The sequence below is a fragment of the Hylaeus volcanicus genome, chromosome 2 (genome assembly GCF_026283585.1).
Source record: "Hylaeus volcanicus isolate JK05 chromosome 2, UHH_iyHylVolc1.0_haploid, whole genome shotgun sequence".
Lineage (NCBI taxonomy): Eukaryota > Metazoa > Arthropoda > Insecta > Hymenoptera > Colletidae > Hylaeus > Hylaeus volcanicus.
The window spans coordinates 30,833,843-30,851,501 of NC_071977.1; the positions used below are offsets into that span (position 1 = coordinate 30,833,843).

The 17,659-nt window shown below is 43.6% G+C and overlaps 2 protein-coding genes across 4 annotated transcripts in view; both read left to right on the plus strand.

Moving 5' to 3' along the window:
* Nucleotides 1-12,744, plus strand: part of LOC128885234 (transcriptional regulator ERG homolog) — a 72,365-nt gene extending 59,621 nt beyond the window's left edge. For all 3 annotated transcript variants that reach the window (XM_054139171.1, XM_054139170.1, XM_054139172.1), the window contains exons 4-6: nucleotides 1,921-1,980; nucleotides 5,608-5,845; nucleotides 7,669-12,744. In XM_054139171.1, coding sequence (XP_053995146.1) covers nucleotides 1,921-1,980; nucleotides 5,608-5,845; nucleotides 7,669-8,005 — 635 coding nt within the window. In that variant the 3' untranslated portion in view covers nucleotides 8,006-12,744. The remainder of the gene's footprint in view (nucleotides 1-1,920; nucleotides 1,981-5,607; nucleotides 5,846-7,668) is intronic.
* Nucleotides 12,745-14,943: 2,199 nt separating this feature from the next.
* Nucleotides 14,944-16,606, plus strand: LOC128872982 (pyrimidodiazepine synthase-like). Its single transcript, XM_054116212.1, has 5 exons — nucleotides 14,944-15,198; nucleotides 15,265-15,370; nucleotides 15,496-15,739; nucleotides 15,806-16,027; nucleotides 16,103-16,606. The coding sequence occupies exons 1-5, from the start codon at nucleotides 15,174-15,176 to the stop codon at nucleotides 16,229-16,231; spliced, it is 726 nt and encodes a 241-aa protein (XP_053972187.1). The 5' UTR covers nucleotides 14,944-15,173; the 3' UTR covers nucleotides 16,232-16,606.
* The last annotated feature ends 1,053 nt before the right edge of the window (nucleotides 16,607-17,659 follow it).

Below are 17,659 nucleotides of genomic sequence, written 5' to 3' on the forward strand. Positions count from 1 at the left end.
ACCTTGAAGAGGACTTCAGATACCTTGAAGAGGACCTTGAAGAGGACTCTAGATACCTTGAAGAGGACTCTAGACACCTTGAAGAGGACTCTAGATACCTTGAAGAGGACTCTAGACACCTTGAAGAGGACCATGAAGAGGACTCTAGATACCTTGAAGAGGACCTTGAAGAGGACTCTAGACACCTTGAAGAGGACTCTAGATACCTTGAAGAGGACCTTGAAGAGGATTCTAGACACCTTGAAGAGGACTCTAGATACCTTGAAGAGGACCTTCAAAAAACTTCCATAGGCGTGGGTAGACCTTCCTCGATTGTGGATGGAATGATTGTGGGAGGAATTGTAGGGGCCAGGTGTTTTGAATGGGAGAGAAGCAGAATCTAAGTTGGTTATTGTTTTAAAGACAGGAAGTACGAGTTAAAGCTGGGAAATTTTGATTTACGAATTTCCGAAACATAGGTTTCTATAACTGCGAGGCTACATACAGTCAGTCTTATAAATATTCCTAACCCTCTATGTCTATCGAAGAAATTTGTTTAAATTAAATTGTAAGTTTGATGTTCCCAAGTGTATGTTTATATAAATATGTTGATGTATATATAAATAAAATAAATATATACAAGGTTATTCGCATTCATATTTCTAACGAAAAATTCACTCGATGATATCGAAAGTATCATTTAATTTAATGAAACTTGTTCAAAAGACATACAAGGTATGGGGAGCGACTGTATTTTTAAACTTCTAAGTATCCAGTTGTATTTACATATTTCAAACCAACGCGCTTTCAATTCTCCAAAAAATCGTTCGATTCCCAAGGGAAGTATCGATCGAAGCCATTTGTGATCAGCGCGGATTAGGTGTGTGGAGGGCAACGAGGATCAAACCGATATCACGACAGCGAACGACAGAAGGGATTTCCCGTAACGAGAGCATATAACGAGGCGAAATTAAGGGGCATTGTGCCTTAAACAGATTGCACACTCGTGCGAACGTGACCGTCGGGTCACGTTTGCTCCTAGCTGCTCACACGTACGCGAGAAGAGGAGCCGGCCTGATAAGGCGGAGGAAAGGCAACGAAACGCCAATGGAACGGGAAAACGGGGAGAAACGTATACGGAGCACTCAGCCCCGTGTTTGCCTACACGGAAATCCTCTCTAACGGATTCTAACGCCCGACCGAGCTTGTACTTTTTCATCTTCGACGGACCGACCCGTTCCCTCCGAACGTTTCCAATCGGTGGCGTTTCATCGGCCGCCTTCGATTCCTTCGTGAAAATTAAACAGCTCGTCGGAATAAACGTCGCCGAGCGAGAGAGTTCGGTGTCTGTTACGCGGTAATGGACTATGGATGACCCCGTATGCCATTTGGTGAGACTATCGTGGCTCAAACTTGTTCAAACACTGATCGGCGGGGTCGATGTTATAGCAGTTTTGTTAGAAATGGATCGAGTAAGATATTCGTAATATAGCGGTGGATCGTGAATGATGACCACTGAAATACTTGAAATCATTAGTAAAGGCTTTGCGAGGGAGGATCTGAATTCTGGAAATGAAATTTGATAAAGGGAAGAGGATATAATTGCGATTCAAACTCGTTCAAACATTGACTGGTGGGGCTAATGTTACATACTACTTTTTTAGAAATGGATCAAATAGGATATTCGTAATATAATGGTGGATCGTGGATGATGACCACTGAAATACTTGAAATTATTAGTGGAGGCTTCGCGAGGGAGGATCTGAATTCTGGAAATGAGATTCGATAAAGGGAAATGGGTGACTATTCGAGCTCGAGATACTACGTTTCTTTATGGGTTCTGAATGGTAATTGTGTTGACCTAACGTTGAATGATATTCGCAAAAGAACGCGAGGCCCTGAATGAATGCAGCGCATAATTTTCTGTTTGTTCTTTTCCAGGTTACGGAAGCAGCTTATCCAAGTCAGCACTGGACACGCACACCCACCTCCGGCAGCCTGGTATGTAGTAGGTAGATATTTTTGAGAAGTTAAAGCACTACACCTTTTTTAACGCTCTACTGGCCTCTAGTATTCCAAACCATACAGTTCGCTCTTTGTCGTTGATATATTCGCGAAAGTATTAAATATAAAATTGAAATATAGAAAAAGATATCGTTCGCAATAGGATCAACGGCCACTACAGTGTTAATCTATGTTGATGATAAACTTCCAAATATGTTTGCTGCCTTCCTGACGATAATACGTTATTAATCGAACAAACTAACCACCGCGAACTGCAATTGAATATTCCTGGCGAGATATCACGACACACTCAAAAATGGAGATATACTTCCAATTATTTTTTATAGCTTGTTGGCGATAGTATATTATCGATCGAATAAACTGACCACTGCGAAATGCAACAACAACTGCGTTCAACAACGGAATCGAAAACTTCCTGACGCTGGGTGATATCGCGATACACCGAATAATGGAAATTAGGAGATCCATAATCGCGCTATTAGGACCCTAATGAAGGGTGTCCAGGAGGTTTAAAAAATTATCACACGCTATAGAGTAGCGGGCACTCGTGCGTGACACAATCGACAGCAATTTTGCGAAAGCAATTGCACGGAATGACCTTCACGATTATTACGTTCGTCACTAATCACGCAAACCCCCTCGTTTCAAGCCTGACTTTTTACCGCCACGCCCAAAAATTACTCCTTCCGACTGATCAATAGCTTTAAATAAGTGCTCCGAGAAATGGCCCCCCCGGGGCTACCGTCCCTGCCATTACAAGTATTACAAATTTAAACGCCGAGATTTCGCGATCGCCCTAAACCGTCGATAATTATCGCGCCGGCCACTAAAACAAGAAGCACGCGGGTGTCGTGATAGGCGAGGCGCGTTGATTGTTTCATTTACAAACGAGATTTCGAGAAATTTATCGACGGGCAATTGAAAGAAAATTGAAGTAATACGATGAAAATAAAATATTAAAAAAAGAAAAAAAATGTTTAAACCGCGTCGATACTTCTGGGATCTTTCTCTATATTTTTTACAAAATCGGTATAATATTATCGCACCACTATCGAAAATGTACATAGGCGAGGCGCGTTGATTCGAGAAAATTATTGACAGTCGAATAAAAGAAAATTGATACAACTCGCCATAAAATATTTTTTAAAAAATGTTTAAACTACACTTTTAGGACTTTTCTCTATATTTTTTTACGAAATCGGTATACCATTATCGAACGTTCACCCCAACCGGTCGCGTGGATTTGCATGAAACAAAGGGTGGACGCGAAGATTTTGCGCAAACCACGGTCCCGTGCAAATCAGAGTAAATTTTCTCCCTTGGAACACGACGAGAACTGGACACGAAATCGGAACAGGGTCAGTGGTATCCCCCGGTTTTCTTGACCAACCGAGAAAAGCTGCCGGGAACCAGCAAGCGCTTCACTATTTCTGTGGCGATATCCCCCGTTCGTCCAGATAAATGGGTGTGCCGCGCCCCTTCCCATTATTAACTTGTAAGTGAATTACCGTTCGATCGAAAGGCGATCACCGCGCCACGCGTTTCATGGGGATTCATCGGGCGAAACGACCTTTGAGGTCCGGCAATTCGCCACCCCCCCCCCCCTGGCATATACGTCTGCCCTTCCGCCCTCTCATAATCGACGAAATGTATTTTTATGGGAGACGTCTTGTGCCAGCCGAGGTTGAAATTTCCCTTGGATCTTCTTCTGCCTTCCCCCTGCGCCCCCCCTCCCGTTAACTTCCGCTATTGTTCTTCTTCGCGAAGTTAGCAGCTGCTTCCGACCCCGGCTGCGCGAGGCAAGTTTACACGCAGAGAACGGGAAATTTTTAGGAACGTTTCGCGTGGCCTTTTCGTGCACGACGATTTGCGAAATGACAAGCGTGTGCGACGTGTCATTGGGTTGGTAAAAAATTATGATCGATTTTCGAACTTTGACACTTGGTTTTTTAATGTTAACCTTTATAATGTTATACGTTTATAATTATAACCACGGTTGTAACGTTAACTTTTGTTTCAATGTTAATTTCGGCTTGCATCGAGTTATTTACTTCGCAATGCTGTACTAAGCCCAAACCTACTCAGACAGTATGTACATTGACGGTATCCAATATTGCCACCTCCGCTAGAACCTAACCTAAATCTACTCAGACAGTAGATTTCGGGCCTGGTGCTACGTATCTAAGTAGTCCGTTTTCTTAAACCCAATCGAATTTTACGCTACTGGAACGAACGCAGTCCATTGCCAAAAATGTATAAATTGCAATGGATCTTATTTTAATTAAAAAAAGTAAATATATAGCATGAAAACTGACATTATTTTTCTACCAATCTAACAACTCTCTAATAATTCTCTAAAACGAGAACGTTTTCAACCGCCTAATATTCGTATTATACAATCGACTGAAAAGAACCTAACGTCTTCACCAAACAGCTACCAACTAACAAATACGAAAAACTTGCCCTAAACCCGCGAGATCCACCCAAGGGATAATTGCCGGGGCGAAAATTGGCCTCCGCATCTGTCGCTTCGACGGCCATGTATTTCTAATCCGTATCCCGGCAGGCTGAGAGACCCGATGCTCAGTTTTACAGTCGTCCGTTCTCTCGGAAGACATTCCGCGTACGCCCTTTGAACCACTCCGTCGTTTCGTTCCTTCAATTGAAATTATTATGATCCAAACGAACTTCCATTCTATTGTAGGGTTGCGATTATATCCTTTTGTACGGTTGTAGGGCACTCCAGGTCTGAGCAGTAGCGAACGACGGTGATGACGCATTGTGAGGCTTTTAAAGGGCGATATAGGGAGCGCTGGGGAAACAACCGTGTAATGGATAGGTATATGCTCGTAGCGGGGAGAAACACGAAGGAAAAAAAGATTACGGTTCGACCGCGTTGGGCGAACCGTACAAACGAAAATTTCAACGTCTTCTTCGCCGACGCGATCGCTTTCGACGTGCGAACCGCGATAAAAAAAACGAAACTCGACGCGATTTCCCGCGGTTTCTGACGCGCGCAGCACGCGAGCCACCGTCGGCTAATTCCAGCTGTACCGTGCCACTGAAATCGTTTAATCTCGGGTTGAATGAGGCGATCCCTAAAGGGAAATAAGAACCTAAACGTAACTCGCGGCCTGCAACGGAAGAGTTCGTCTGGAGGGAGCGTTTATACCACCTAAGCTAGACGAGGGCTAGTATCTATAAAAGTATCAGTGAACAAATACACAGGGCAGATTCGTTTCGTACAAAATTTCAAGACCATCCATCTAATCGGAATTTTACATTTTTTAATACTAAACCTACCACGAGCGGTCGAATAATCGTTTACAAATTTTTCTATACAGTTTTTCATACGCAATTTAGTTCCGCGTAAAATATTGTTTTATTTAATTAAAAGAAGCGTCTTTGAAACTAGTCACTCGTCCCGTCCCAGTAGAAATAGTCACGAGCGAACGTCGGCAGGTTTAGCGTCGAACCTTTTGGTATTTTTCCAAGTTTTAGATATTCTTTTGGAAGCAACGGAAAAAAATGACGTCGACTCGGGCGCAGGGAGAGGCTCGAAAGTGCTCGATTAATACACGTTGATTTATGAACGATTTTCAGATCCGTACCAAATGTTCGGAGCGACGAGCAGTCGCCTCGCGAGTTCCGGTTCCGGTCAGATCCAGCTCTGGCAATTCTTGCTCGAGCTACTGTCAGACTCGAGCAACGCGGCTTGCATTACGTGGGAAGGAACCAACGGCGAATTCAAGTTGACTGACCCAGACGAGGTGGCGAGACGCTGGGGCGAAAGGAAGTCCAAGCCTAACATGAATTATGACAAATTGTCGAGGGCTTTGAGGTGAGTGACGCCACGTATCCTCGACGTAACAACCGTAACAACCGTAACAACGTGTCTTGTTTCGTTGTAAGTGTACATACTTAAAACGAAACATTTATTCGTCGATTTCAAACCTATTGATCGATTCAAACAAATTTCTTCGATAAACGCACGGAGTACAAAATACTGGATTGTCTGGATAGTCCTTAAATGGTGAAAAGGTGTTGATAAATATGTATCGAAATCGAACGTGCCTTCGAATTATTTTTTTTTTTTATTTTTTTTTTTTTAATTGGCACGAACTTTCTGGACGACCCAATATATATTCGCGAAACCGGTATACCTATACCAGACTCGAACATATTTAAGAAGATTTACTTCGCCGTCCTCTCGCGACGAACGGGAATCGGATTTGAGAAAGATGAAGAAGAAGAAAAAAAAAATAGAGAGCACACGGAGAGGGAGGGAAAAAAAAGGAGAAAAATCCATCAAACGCCCAACATTTAATGGGCAAACGTCCGTATCGAAGATCCGGGGAGAAAGTAAATTCGTTCGGCGCGCGGGAGCCGTCGCGGAGTAGAGGAGGGGCGGAGGGGAGGGAGAAATTTCAATCACCGACAGTCAGACCGACAGCAGACGCGGCTATTATTTTTCGATCAGATCGACTGATTATATTACGCGACTGCTCGCTCCACGCCCCCCCCTCCCCTCACCACCCCACCCCTCCCCTCCCCTCCCCTCCTCGCTCCAGGTTTCATCTCGTTCTTCTGCATCCACAGCCGACGTAGACGCGAGAAGTTTCAGCGAGAACAGTAGCGTACGCACCGCGAAAGCTCTGGAAGTTGGAAGCCTCCCCTCTGCGTAAATTTTGAGGAAAGATTTTGCGAAACGTGATTTTTGTTGTTGTTTGCTGTACGGACTCGTTATTTCAACGAAAGACAAAATTTCGAAGGAACATCGAACGCGAGCATCTCTTGATACGAAAGATTTAACATTTCCCAATGCTTTCAACGTTGAAATCAACATTTTCCACCAATATCAATTCTTGCGAAATTGGAGAACTTCAACGTTAATTTCCTACTTCCTGAAGATGAACATCCCACAATATAAAAAAAACTACTAACAGCTCCTAACTCTTTCAACGTCGAATCACCATTTCTTCCACTTTCATCGATTTTTGAGAAACTCAAATTAAACAAAGACTTCATTCACATCCTCAAGGATAATTTCCCACATCCTGAAGATGAACATCCCACAATATAAAAAAAACCACTAACAGCTCCTAACTCTTTCAACGTCGAATCACCATTTCTTCCACCTTCATAAATTTTTTAGAAATCCGAGTTAAATAAGTATTTCATTCACAACTTTAACGTTAATTTCCCACCTCCTTAAAATAAACATCCCCAATATGAAACACTAACAATTCCTAACACTAAACATCAAATCAACATTTCTTCCACTTCCATCAATTCTTGACAAACTTGTATTGAACAAGTATTTCATTCGCAACTTCAGCGTTAATTTCCCACCTCTTTAAAATAAACGTCCCCAATATAAGTAAACCACTAACAATTCCTACCACTTTCAACATCAAATGAACATTTTCCACCTCCATCAATTCTCGAGAAACTCCAATCGAACCCGCCCTTCGTTCGCATTCTCGACAATAATTTCCCTCCTCCTTAAAATAAACGTCCCCAACATAAAAAAAACCCACAAACAGTAGCCAACACTTTCAACATCAAATCAACATTTCCTCCACCAGCATCTCATCCCAACAAAATTCCAATTAAACGATTATTTCACCGTCGTGCAACAAGGAGTTCCCGTTCTGGTTGCAGGTACTACTACGACAAGAACATCATGACGAAGGTCCACGGGAAGAGGTACGCGTACAAGTTCGACTTCCAGGGCCTGGCGGCGGCGACTCAGCCGGCCGCTGCGGACCCGGCCGCGTACAAATACCAGAGCGAGCTGTTCATGTCCGGTTATGGACACGCCAAGCTGAACCTGATGCCGCCGCCGGCCGCCTCCGTGTCCGTCTCCGTTCCAGGTGGCCTCTTCCAATCGGCGTCCAGCTACTGGTCCACGAGTCCCGGTGCCAACCTGTACGCGGGCCACCACACGGCCTCGGGCCACGTGCCGCCTCATCTAGGCACCTATCCGCACTACGCATGACCCACCGCCGAGCACTGGGGCGCGCTGGGTACGCCACGTTAACGAGTTTCTACCGAGAGAATTAAAAGACCGCCGTCAACACCGGTCAACGTGTACCGTCGGCCTGGCCAGCTTTAGAACCGTCCGCCGCTCGACATCGGTCCCGCGTCTCTAGCTTCCTTGCGCTCTCCTCGATACGTCCACTCGCGATTTTTCATCTTGACGAGGATAGATCTTCCGAGCGGTTTTTGTATCGGTGAAGTAGGTGTACTTGACGAGGCCTCTGCTTGAGAGCCTGAAATTGTTTGGAGGAGGGTGAAAATTAACTTGTTAGTTGAGCTCCTACTTCATAGGCTGGCTAGTTCGTTGGGTTTAGATATTTTTGAACCTGACGAGATCAGATCTTCTGTGCTCAGTGGTTTTTGTATCGGTGAATTGAAGTAGGAGAACTGGATGTGGCCTCTATTTGAGAGCTTCGAATTGTTTCGAAGAGGGTGAAAATTAACTTGTTGGTTGACCTCTCACTTTCTAGCCTGGTTATCTTTGTCAAGTTTAGTACACTAGTCTCGAAGATGGACGAAGAGAAAATGAAATTCTCGTTAGGTTTAGATACTACGGTTTTGGTTCTGCTATTTTTTGATTATTTCCTATAGAAGATTCGCTTGCGCCGTACTATACTGCTCCCAAAAATTAGAATCTTGAATTACCCTAAGCAAACTTCGCGACAATTGCATTCGAACGCTTCCATGAACCTGGTTCTACGGATTTCTTGACATTCTTCGAAGAAACACAGTTTTCCGTTCCGTGATAAATCTTTAAGGGAAATTTATTCGCGAAGGTCTCGATAATCCTCGAAAGTAATTCCAATCATCACTCCTCTAGACTCTGCACTATGCTTTCAAACATAAACACCTATACCTTGAGATTTATTTCCCAATTTATTCTCTAATTTCTAAATCCAATCGCGTTACGAGTCGGAATGAGACGGAGAGCGATTCGAAAGCTGAAAGCATTCCTCTACTTCTGATACCAGCGTCAGGCTACGAAGCCGCGAGTGGGCAGACTTAATTCTAGAATCGATCAGCGCCAACGCACGGATCGTTCGATCCATTTTCTGGCAGCAAAGCAGCGACCGACGTGGATCGTCGACGCGAAGCGATCGTTCGAAAAGCTCTCGTTCACGGCCGACGGTGCGCTCGAATTACTGTAAGAACATTGTACATACAATATAATGGATTACGTAAGTACAGGGTTGCACGTTCGCATGACGATTCTCGTCGGCAGGTTTCGTCCAGTTGAAATCAACCAACGTTGCGCAATCACGAAATCCGAGCGGAGACGTTTCTGCGAATTATTCACTTAAGAAAGATACAGATGCATCGATCGAAAGAAAAACTCGTGATTTTTCTACCATTGGACAAGAAGAAGTCGGATCAGAGACTCGGAATTTCTCGAAATTCTTACGACGCTGTATCCTCTCTTATCGGAACATTCTAATTTCTCGAAATCGCTGACAAAAAAAATATCGATGTTTCTTATCCCGCGCGCGACGTCACCCGATTGCAGCTCGTTCGCTCGTAACACCGCGATAAACCGCGTGTCGAGAATCATCCTGTCCAAAAGAACGTCGCCTTGGACGGGAGAATAACAAGCCGGCGTACTTCCGCAGAGAAACGTCGGCATTTCCGACTGGATGGAATCGAACATGCACATTTTGAAGGGAGCGTCCTTTAGCACCACGGCGACGAAGCGATTTCACGTCGTTCGTCGAACCATCGTCGAACAAACAGGACGGAATCGAAGATATCGATCCGGTATCGAAACAAGGACCGCGAAAGAACTCGAACCACCGATTTTCCTTTCTCCAACCAACGGTCCAACGTCTCTCGAAGCTCAATTTTTCAAGTAAATCCCCACTCTAGGTTCGATACATAACGCTTCCCATTCGATGAAATTGTAACACTTGGCGCCGAAAGCATTGCGAATAAAGCGTTATTCGTTGATATCCTTTATTCGTACGACACGTGAGGTTCCGTGTCTCGGCCGATCGCACACGGCGCAACCGATTTGAAATTAGCGTTGCAAACCGTTTACGCTCTTTGTTTTACCTACCGAAGAATTGGATCCGCGGTCACGCGCAAGTAGTTTCGGAGTGGTTCGAAACTGATCGGTTGTGCCGCGTACGATCGGTCTTATCCAACGAGCTTCACATTTCAGAATTCAGAAAATATATCAGCTATCCTTTTCCATTGGTTCCGGTACCACAGAAATTTTCTACGCCATTTTTGAAGGAAGAGCGCCGCGACCAAAACTAGCTACCAGTAGTTATCGAGACAAAATTTCGAAACCTGGTGGTTTCGGAGTGGTTCGAAACTGGTTCGGTTGCGCCGTGTGCGATCGACCTAAGACTTCATTTTGGAAAGCGGTGGTTTAATCGACGAGTTCGAGACGACACGGGACGCTCCGTCGCTGTGTAATCTCGATCGATGAGAAAACGCTACGAGAATGTGAGCCATGTTCGATTGTGGGCCAAGTGTAATGCGTGTATTATAAACTCTTTTAACTTATTTGTTACATGACGAAGTGTAGATAGAGGAACCGCATATCGCCGTTCGCGAGTCATTCGAGGGAGCCAGAGAGATGAGCAGGATTTCATTGGAACGGTAAAACGACGAATAAAAGTTCCGCACGGTGTTGTTATTCGAACGGTAGGATAACGAATAAAAATTCTGTGCAACGTTTTACTCGATCGAGTACTCGTTCGGATCAATCTTTCGTTCGTTCAACGGGAATTTTCATTTTATCCGATCGTGTTTATCGTTTACCTTTCGCTCGCACGACGTTTTTTAGCTATCGCCCGATGGTAATTTCGCAACGAGTGCGACGTTTGTTCAGTTGCAGAAAGAGCAACCAACGAAATTTAAACGAGAAAAAGGTTATCGATTATCTCGCAGTCAGTAAGCGTGAAAAAGTACAACGTCGAGTCATATCAAAAACCGAGGGTAAAATCCACAGCCAGCGTTCACCGTTGTTGTTTATTCGCCAATCAGACGCGAGAGATGCGGTGGCTCTATCTATATATGAACGGTGGAGTAGGTCCCCGAGAGATTATATACAGACAGCGATGGGCTAAACCCTAGGCTTCGAATAAATTCGAAGTTCGCGCATTCCGAACAAGTTGAACGAGTTTGAACATTTCCCAAAGAAGGAAACGAGACAAACACGTCGGCAAACTTGAAATTTATTCGAAGCCTAGGGTTCCTGCGACTCCTCTGCTCTGTCTGTGTAATCTCTTCGCTCGCGGCGCAACGAGCACAATCGCGAAGAGGTTGCTCCCGAGCCAACGAAATTGGCTCCAATGAGCCAAGTGGCAAACTCTTCGCTCGCGAGTACTACCCGTCGGCGATCTACCCCAACCGAGTAAGGTGTACCTCTGTCGAAGAAGCGTAACTCCTTAAGCCGTATACTGTATCATACCATTCGTAAGACGTAAGCATCCCTAGAATTACTCTGACGATTAGCGTACCTACCCCGTCGAACGTTCCGTGGAACCAACCGTCGACTGTCGTTCACCTGGACAGGTAATATCTACGACGGGCCGTCCCGAATCTTCCGTTACATTTCTCGTTACATTTCTCGAGTTACATTTCTTCGGTTACATTTGTACACGCGAAAATGGATCGACCCTTTAGCCTGTAACAACGTGCGGTAGTGATTAATTCGATTCAACGGGTTAATTTCATTCTCCACCAACGATTCAGAATTCATTCGTTTCTAATCAAACAAATCGTCTATCGCATCCTCGCCCACGACGAAATTATCGTTTACGCTTTCTTGAAAGCAAGCTGAATTAGTCTCGCGCATTTAATCGCGCATTCAATCGCGCATTTAATCGAGCAACCATAAAGGGTGAAAACGGAGATATCCGTTACCTGAAATACCGACTGGACTCGAAGTCAGCGACGGTCGAAACGCTAGGCTCCCTGAATCGGAAATTTGCCGATACGTTTGTCCCGTTTCCTTCGAACATTTTCCAAAGAGGACGAACGTATCGGCGAACATATTGGGTACCGGGTTCTTTCGAAGCCCTACGGTTTCGGTCATCGCTGACACGAGGCGACCGACGGACGATATCGTCGACGATAGACCGCGTCCGAACCTGACTTTTCCGTGCTGGTTCTACGGAACGTCGACGGGCTGCGATGTAGATAGGGTGTTTTCATGTGTAGCGTAGGCGTGTAGAGGACGTAGTCTTAGCGCGAGAATGTAACTTCCGTGTGGGTGTGTACGCGTGTATGAACGTGTACGCGTGCGTGAACGTGTACGCGTGTGGGAACGTGCGTGCGCGAGTGAAACGAATTGCGCGCGATAGCCTGCGACCGGCCAGGAGAGCGGGCAATGAGTTCTCCAACTGGGAAGGGTGTGCACCGAATGATAACGATGACGACGATGACGGATGAAAGAGTGCGAGAGAGAGAGAGAGAGAGAGAGAGAGAGAGAGAGAGAGAGAGAGAGAACACAGACGTCGGGGTGTCTGGCACTAGGATAGACCGCGTTAGGCTAGGTAGATAAGCGACCCCTTCGAGAGAAGAAGGCGAGTGCTCGGTCGGTTAGGTCGCGAGACGCCCGATCCCGAGGAAGACGCCGCCATAAGATGCCGGGTAATATTTAAATGCCAGTGGCTAGAGGGATCAGAGGAGAGAAGACCGTTGTTGGCGTGGACCTGGTGAAGAGACGCGACAGAAACTTGATGGGTGGGATGAGGGGGAGGGGGAGGGGGAGGGGGAAGTGGGAAGGGGGATGGGACACAGGGGGACGTGTGGGTACGGGAAGGGGCGCTGTTGTTGTTCTTGTTGTCGTGCGCTTGTATTAAAGTCGCCATGTTCTAATTAAACGTGCCGACGGGGTTGTATCAGTCGTCGGCAAAATCAATGTGCCACCTCTCTCGTGTCTATGCGCGCACACGTACGCGCGCTCAGCGCCGGAGATTGGGTAACGAGGTATGTGCGCCGGTGCTTTGTGTCCCGAAGTTAGGTGGACGTGGAAGAGGTGGAAGGCACGTAATACCGTTTCAGCCTCTGTTCCCTGCCGTCTCTGTTCTCTGTTTCTCTGTCTTTCTTGCAGCGTAAACGAAACCCAGAAAAAATAGGCGACGAGACAAAGGGAGAAGGAGCCGGGGGGACACAAAGGATACAGCAACGACGAAGAGGGGTCGCGGACCACCGGATCGGTGAGAGACAGAAATGGAGGAAGAGGAGGGCCGGAAAAAAAACGAAAAAAAAAAAGAAAAGGAAAGGAAAGAGAGAAAACGCGAAAGAAAAATAAGCAACGCACGGTAGGTCAGCCTCGGTTGTCGGCGGTTGGCGAATTGGTCGGGTTGCCATGGAGAACGCCGAGGTATTCCCTGGATTCGGGCCCGCCCCAACGGGAAACCCCCATTCGGGAAATTCGTGGCGTCGTCGAAGCTGCCGCGGTGCCGGAGGTTTAGCTCGGCTCGGCTAATCGATTCTGCTACCAATCAGCGCCCGCGCTGTTCCACCCCCGCCCCCTACCACTAGTCACGCTCAACCCGAGATTCTCCCACCGCCACCTTCGATCCTGCATACCACCTACGCGCGTCCTTCGTGCTACCGCTTACCTAGCCTCACCGTCTACGATCCTCTGTGTACGGTTATTACCGCCGGATAGGGCTCGATAGAGGCACAGAGCTGAGTGGCCGACCAATCGACGCTACGACCTCCCACCACCCCGACCCCACAATTTCTCCTTGTTTCTCCTTGGAAGTATTAACTCCGAGTACGGTTTGAAAAACGTTAGAAGCAATTAAAAGATATCGCCGACCCCTTTCCGAATCTTCTTTGCTGTCGCGAGAGTTCCCTTCGAGGGAACTGCTCCATTCCTATTATAGATATTTTGGTTTAAGTTCAAACTGCGATTTAACGGATCGATAATTTGTTAGAGATAAGTCTGCGAGGTTACGTGATTACGTTTCCATGTCGAGGAGTGCTCAGCTCTTTCTAAGGTCATGCCTAAATCAACGGAAATAGAATTTTGGTTATCGGAGTGGAAATGTTTGAAAATGGTTAATTTATCAAATATAATTCCATGGTTTTACGTTATCGTACTTCTAAGGTAACGGATTGTTCGGTTCTTTCTAATGTTACGTTCAAGTCAACCTCGATAGAATTTTGTTTCGAGGGTCGAAACGTTTGAAAAAGGTTGTTTCATTATCGAGGATTATTTTGTTTTATGTAGACTAACGGTCGATAACGTTACCATCGTGGAAGTAGATAGGCTGTCCTACAATTTTAATGAAATTAAATGCTTATCGATTCGACCTGAAAACTATTTCGTATTTCTACTTTAACGACTAATGGCGATTGATACCATTTTAACAGAGCGTTGATTACCATAGGAACCGATTCGTAAGTGCCAGAGCGAAAAGACGATTAATATACCGACGGCCGGTAACCATCGGGGACAAGAAGCTTATTCATAATGTACATGTCGGTAAAATGTTACCTACGAAGAAATCAACCCTTACATCAGCGCCACCCACCTTATTCGTGGCTTACAACTAAGTCAGACTCAAAGTGTATCTGAAATATTTAAAAATAACAGTTATACTGCTTCTGGAAGGAGATTAACTCTGACATTTTTTCAGTTCAACATTAAAGAACATACATATATATAAATTCATGTTTTCAATGGAAAGATCTCCTTTTTATTTAAGATCTTCTTTTACCAAACTAGAGCTCCATCTCCTGAGTCGAACTTTGAAGCACCAAATATCCCTAGTTACGCGAGAGTCTAGAATTTTTATCGCTACGTGCTAGAACTTTTCTAGGAAGGTAGAGATCCACGAATCGGGTATAAATTTTCAAATATTTCCGATTGAAAATGTTCCGTTAGCGGAAAAGCGTAGATGGAATTATTAATTGAGCATGATTCATTTCGAATTTATGCATCGAGATGATTTTAGGAACGCTTTGTAATGATTACGAAAAAAAATTTACTTGTGCGTATATGCTTGGAAGGACGAAATCCTTTTCCGCCAATAGACGACCTGTCATCGATAATTATAGACCGGTTGGATGATAAGGATATCCGAAACATTTCCAACTAAAAGAGAAATTGCACGTTTGTACTCAGGAATTCTCGAAAGTTTCCATCCAGTAAATCGACCAGAATGACTCATAAACATCTTGCTGCCGGTAAGATTTCCTGATCTGGGATCAATGCAATTAGAACATAATTCTTGCAATGCTATCGTTCTCCAGGATCCGTTGCGCCGCCTCTTGTACCTGGAAAAGTACGTTTATATAGTATGCGATTTTGTCCATACGCGCAAAGAATTCATTTGGTGCTAGACGCGAAACATATACCGTGAGTAAACTAGTTCTTTAGGTTTCTACTCCATTTGATATTTCCTTCTTTCCTACTATTTCATATCGCGCTGATTTTTCGTTGTCTTAATTTAATTCTTATTGTCAAATATTGTATGAACATAGGTACGATGTTGTTTATGTAAACCTGACCAATAAACCCGAATGGTTGCTAGAAAAAACTCCTTTGGGCAAAGTGCCTTGCATAGAGGTGAAAGGAGGAGAAATATTATACGAGAGTCTTATTATTGCCCAATATCTAGATGAAGCATATCCGCAAAATAAACTTTACCCAAGTGATCCTCTAGCCAAAGCTAAGGATAACTTGTTGATCGATAGATTTGGTTCGGTTATAAGTACTATGTACAAGGTATGTCTCCTTTTAATAGTTTTTATAGTGAACTATACAATTAAAATAAAGGTATGTTTCTTTTAGTTGTATAATCCTACATCTATACATTGTGATGTATTTAATACTGCTCTAGCTGGTCTAGAACATTTTGAAAAAGAACTGGTGCAAAGGGGAACTCCTTTCTTCAATGGTAATTCTCCTGGAATGGTAGATTTCATGATATGGCCATGGTGGGAGAGGTCGGATATAATCAGAGTTTTACGCGGAGATCAATTCGTTATACCACGAGATCGTTTCAAAAAACTGGTAAGTTTTGTTGGTAAATTTGTTGTCCCGTAAATACCGTATAAATAATTACAAGTCTACTATTTATAATTTCAGTTGGAATGGAGAACTGCCATGAAAGAAAATCCTGCAGTTCAAGGTAGTTATTTGGATACTGAAATACATGCCAAGTACATTCAAAGCCGTCTAGCTGGGACACCTGAATACGACTTGGTTGCTGCTTAAATTAACATGTTTCAATTATATCTATAAAATTAAAGTAATATATCGCGTCGTTAACATTATCTATAATGTTTCCAGTGGTCCAATAAGTACGTTCTCTGAATGTACAGGATTGTTTATTACGAAACTAATGTAAAAAAAAAAGAGTATCTATTTTATTATTTGTACATTAACAATGACAATTATTGTTTATGTTATGATATAGTCCTAAGTGATAAAAAAGTGGAAAATTGTTCTCATTGTAAATTAGATATTAACCACAAATCTATTGTTGCTTAAAAATATGTAGCACCGTATCGATTAACTATAAGTCTAATTTCATAAAAAAAAGCTGTCTCATAGAACGTATATTTTGAATAAATATTCGTAGAAAAACTATTGACAGGCTTGTCACATTTACACCTATCCTTTGTTCCATGATACTTCTTAAAACTTAATAAAGTTGACAATTTCGTATGTAACATCATTTGGTCCAATCTCTATAAGTATCTCATGGCATTCAATGAGTATGGAATTAGTAACACACGATCATGATAAATGTTACATCATATTTGACCATACAGCAATAAATACAATCCATATAGCAGAAAACATCCAAATACTAAACACGCTGCCAACACGAACGACCTTGTATTCTGTTTTCTTAACCCTTGCAATTTTTCTTCGTTTCGTCGAAGTACCTCCTTAACTTCTTCTAACTCCGTCTCTAACCGTTCGCGGCTTTCCATTGTTAGCAATTTTGTTTTCAATTTTTTTTCGAGTACGTCAACCCTGTACAAAGAGTCTTTCAAACCATTCTCCACCAACTGCATCTGTGACGAACGTAGTCGATGTCATGGAAAAAATCATAAGAACAGGTTAAGATAAGATACTTTCTATCTCGTATTAAAGTTGAACAGAATTATCATTTTTATGTATACCTTTGCCATAATTGACTCTTCCTTTGTCATTTTTCCCCTGAACACGTGTACTTTTCTGTTATGTTAAACGAAAGTATTCGTTGACATCTATGTACATTGGCGTTTTTGAATGTCACATACACGTGTTCTTCGAACCACTTCAAGCACCTTACGAAACACAAAATGGCGGTGGAACCGTGTCGACGGTGGCGCCGTGTAATCGAGTGCATCTTTGATGTTTTTTTGATGCGTGTATTGATAGAGAAAAAGTAATCGTGAGAAATTTCTCTAAATTTTAATATCTATTGATTAATTAAAACTTAATATCTCCGACATGATTAAACATTTATGATACATACAGCAACATTCAAGCTTCGATTAAACATTAATAACAATTAACAAATATCAAAACCGGGAGGGCTATCAATACACGCATCAAAGATGCATCCAATTACTTTTCGTAAGATTAAAGTTCGTAGATTTTATTGCGGTTTTACAAAATTATATTTGTCATAAAATTATATGTATATTA